The sequence below is a fragment of the Drosophila tropicalis genome, unplaced genomic scaffold (genome assembly GCF_018151085.1).
Source record: "Drosophila tropicalis isolate 14030-0801.00 unplaced genomic scaffold, ASM1815108v1 contig_463, whole genome shotgun sequence".
Taxonomy (NCBI): Eukaryota; Metazoa; Arthropoda; class Insecta; order Diptera; family Drosophilidae; genus Drosophila; species Drosophila tropicalis.
Window position 1 is genome coordinate 2,861,666 of NW_027172929.1, and position 3,207 is coordinate 2,864,872.

At 42.6% G+C, this 3,207-nt stretch overlaps 1 protein-coding gene across 1 annotated transcript; it reads left to right on the forward strand.

Moving 5' to 3' along the window:
- Positions 1–436: 436 nt before the first annotated feature.
- Positions 437–2,095, forward strand: ImpE2 (Ecdysone-inducible gene E2). Its single transcript, XM_068287002.1, has one exon. It carries the CDS (start codon positions 494–496, stop codon positions 1,739–1,741), a length of 1,248 nt encoding a protein of 415 aa, XP_068143103.1. The 5' UTR covers positions 437–493; the 3' UTR covers positions 1,742–2,095.
- Positions 2,096–3,207: the final 1,112 nt, after the last annotated feature.

Here is a 3,207-nt window from a genome sequence, read left to right on the forward strand (position 1 = left end):
TAAGTGTTTTCATTATTTGTAGGTTTCTTCTTTAAGCTCAACCGTTGGTAGAGTGAGAGAAAACCCTTTTATTAATATCACTTGCTTGGCCACTTGTGGACCTGGCTGATGCTGGGCCCCTTGTGCTTCTGTCCTCGGTATCGATATCAGTTCAATGACATTTTACACGAATTGGCCAGACCAGTCGTTGGTCTTAGTGGTCTGTCTGCTGGCTGGCTTCTTTATCTTTAGTCCAAAGCCACTTCTTCGTCTTGGTTTTCTTCTTGCGGGCCTGGCTATTTGTCTTTCCAGCCCAGGTCCAAGTCGACGTCGAAGTCAACGTTGACGTCAACGTCATCGTCGTTAAGCGTCGCGACGCCAACGTAAGCGACCCCTGGAGCTGCGGGTGTATAAAATGCGTCGAGGCTAAAGAAATTTCAAACAGTTGCGGCCGTGAGGCGCTAGTGAACGTTGCTCGCGAGTGAAAAGAAAGAAGAAGAAAAACAAAACAAAAATGAAATTGATCAGCTTGATTTTAGTTTGCCTGGCTGTGGCCAGTCAAGGGCGTGTACTGCCCAATGAGGAGGAGCTGCAGGCTATACCCGTCACCGTTGTAGAGTATAAGCCAGAGCAACAGGCCCTGGAGCAGCAGCCTCAGGCCTTGCCGCTAATCAAAGAAGCCGAGAAGCTGCCAAAGTCTGAGGAAAAGCCAGCAGAAGAGCCTGCAAAAGCAGAAGCCGAGCCAGTAGTGGAAGAAGTCAAGAAGACAGTCGAGTCAAAACCTCAGGAGGAGAAATTGGAAGAGCCGGCACAGCCCATTCTGAAGGCTTTGCCAGCTGTCGATGCCGATGCCGATACCGATAAGGAGAAGGATCCAAATGTTGATCCTGTTGTCGAGGAGAATGCCCAAGTTCAGGATGGTCATTTGCCACATGTACGTCAAGTGACCCAGGCCACGCCCACAGTCCAGCAGAGTACCACCCAGCAGAATTTTGTGCAGCAATTGATACAAAACTCACCAATTGGCCAATTTCTCAATCAATTCCAAGGACAAGGACAACAACAGCAACAGCAACAACAGCAAGCTGATTCGCCGGCCACTCCTGCACCAACAGTGCCCGGATTCTTGAATCCAGCAGCAGCCATTACCTCGGCCCAGCAAGCCGTCCAGAATGCTGCCCAATCGGTGGTCAATTCAACAACTCAGGCCTTCCAGGGTATCCAGCAGTTTGCCAGCAATTTGGGCAATCAATTCCAGAACACACTCTCCGGTCTAACCAATCCCAATCAGGCCAATCAGGAGGCAACCACCCCCCGTCCACCAGGCCCCATACAATCGTTTGTCAATAATGTCTTCGGTGGCAACAACAACGCCTCAGGTGCCCAGCAGCAACAGCAGCAGCAACAGCAGCAACAACAGCAGCAAGGACCACTGCAGGGCATTATCAATTTCCTGGGCGGCAATCGGCCACAGAATTCACCTAGTCCAGTTCCGGCTGCTCCCATCACCGAAGCACCCGCTGAGAAGCCATCAGTGGACGATAAAATAGATCCGGCCAACGATGAGATAGCCGAACAGTCTTCCTCCTATTCGGATGCCGATTTCAATGAGGTACGCAGCAGTGCCGAAACTGGTACAGATGACTCCTTCGAGGAGGCTGTACCCTCCAATGAGGTGATTGTGGTCAATGATGATCCCAGTGGTGATGTTGCTCCCGACCAACCACAGCAGCAGCCGGCAGCAGTCGCCGTTGCTTTGTAAGCGCAGAGCAGAGCAGAGCGAGAGAGACTTCTGAGATAGACAGACTGAAGCCCAATTTTATCGCCGTCCAAAATTTGTGTGGAGAGAGTGAGAGAGAGAAAAGGAAAAAGAGAAAAATTCTAGGAGACAAAAATGATTCAACAAATTGATTTTTTTTTTTTGGGATCCCAATTTTTGAATTATTTTAATTATTATTATTATTATTTTTTTTTTTTTTTTTGTAATTTAGAATTCTAAGTGCATACAACAACAAATTATTTATTTCATTTTTGCAGGAATTTAAAAAAGAATCCAAAACGAAAACACAAAACTCAATACACACCCACACACACTCATACACTCACAACAACAACAAAAAACGAATCATAAAATAAAAAATTGAAAACAAAATAATAAATTCTCTTTGAATAATTATTAAAAAAATCTCCAAAATTTTTGAGATTGAGCTACAATTTGATTAGATTTGAAAACGAAATTCAGTTGATAAAGAATCGAAAACCATTATCTCTCTTTATATTCGAATCTCATCAATTACTTGATCTTGCTCTTCGAAATCTTTCTTATGGAATGGAATGGGCGAAACTTGTTCAAGTCACTCACTTGTTCACTTTTCAACTGAACTAATTCATTATACCCTTGCAAAGGGTATTATAAGATTGGTCAGATGTTGGTAACGCATAGAAGGAGACGTTTCCTATTACAAAAAGTATATAAATTTTTTATCAGCATGACAAGCGGAGTCGATAAAGCCATCCGTCCGTCTGTGCAAATCAACTTCACGCCGACATCTTAAGAGTTATCGAAATAAAACTTGGTATTTGAGCTACTTATAGCCAGGAGCAGATAAAGTATGAAAACAGGATCGGACTAATATATCATATAGTTTTAGAAGAAACATAAGTGAAAATATTAGAGTATCTTTATGAAATTTACTAATATGATAGTCTTGGATATAAAACATCGGATCCCGAAATGTCAATCAGATCGAATAAATAGAACACAAGTTACAGTCAGCTGAGCACACATATGCACACACAGACGCAACGCTACATGTGTATGCGTGCCATTGCAGCATGGGGAAGAAGAAGATATGGAAATTATATTTGGAAGGGTTTGTCTGTGCATTGATACAGAAAAAGAATTTGGAACAAGTAAAACTATTATGATCCGGCCACCCATTGACCGGATAATAGGGGTATCCGGGATGAAGTTGAATTTGTTTCATTCTCACTGTTAAACGTGATTACCCCTATTATCCGTGATTTCAAACGAAATTTCTCCTCTAAAATAATAAAACGAATTTGGGGCTTCATCGTTTTAGTTTGCAATCAATAAGAAACACTCATACCTACATATTAAATATTTTTATGATCAGATATTTCAGTAAAAAGACAAAGAAGAGTGTGATCAAAATATTCATTCATTTGCCATTTTATCGCACCAAGATATTGTCCATATAACTCAGG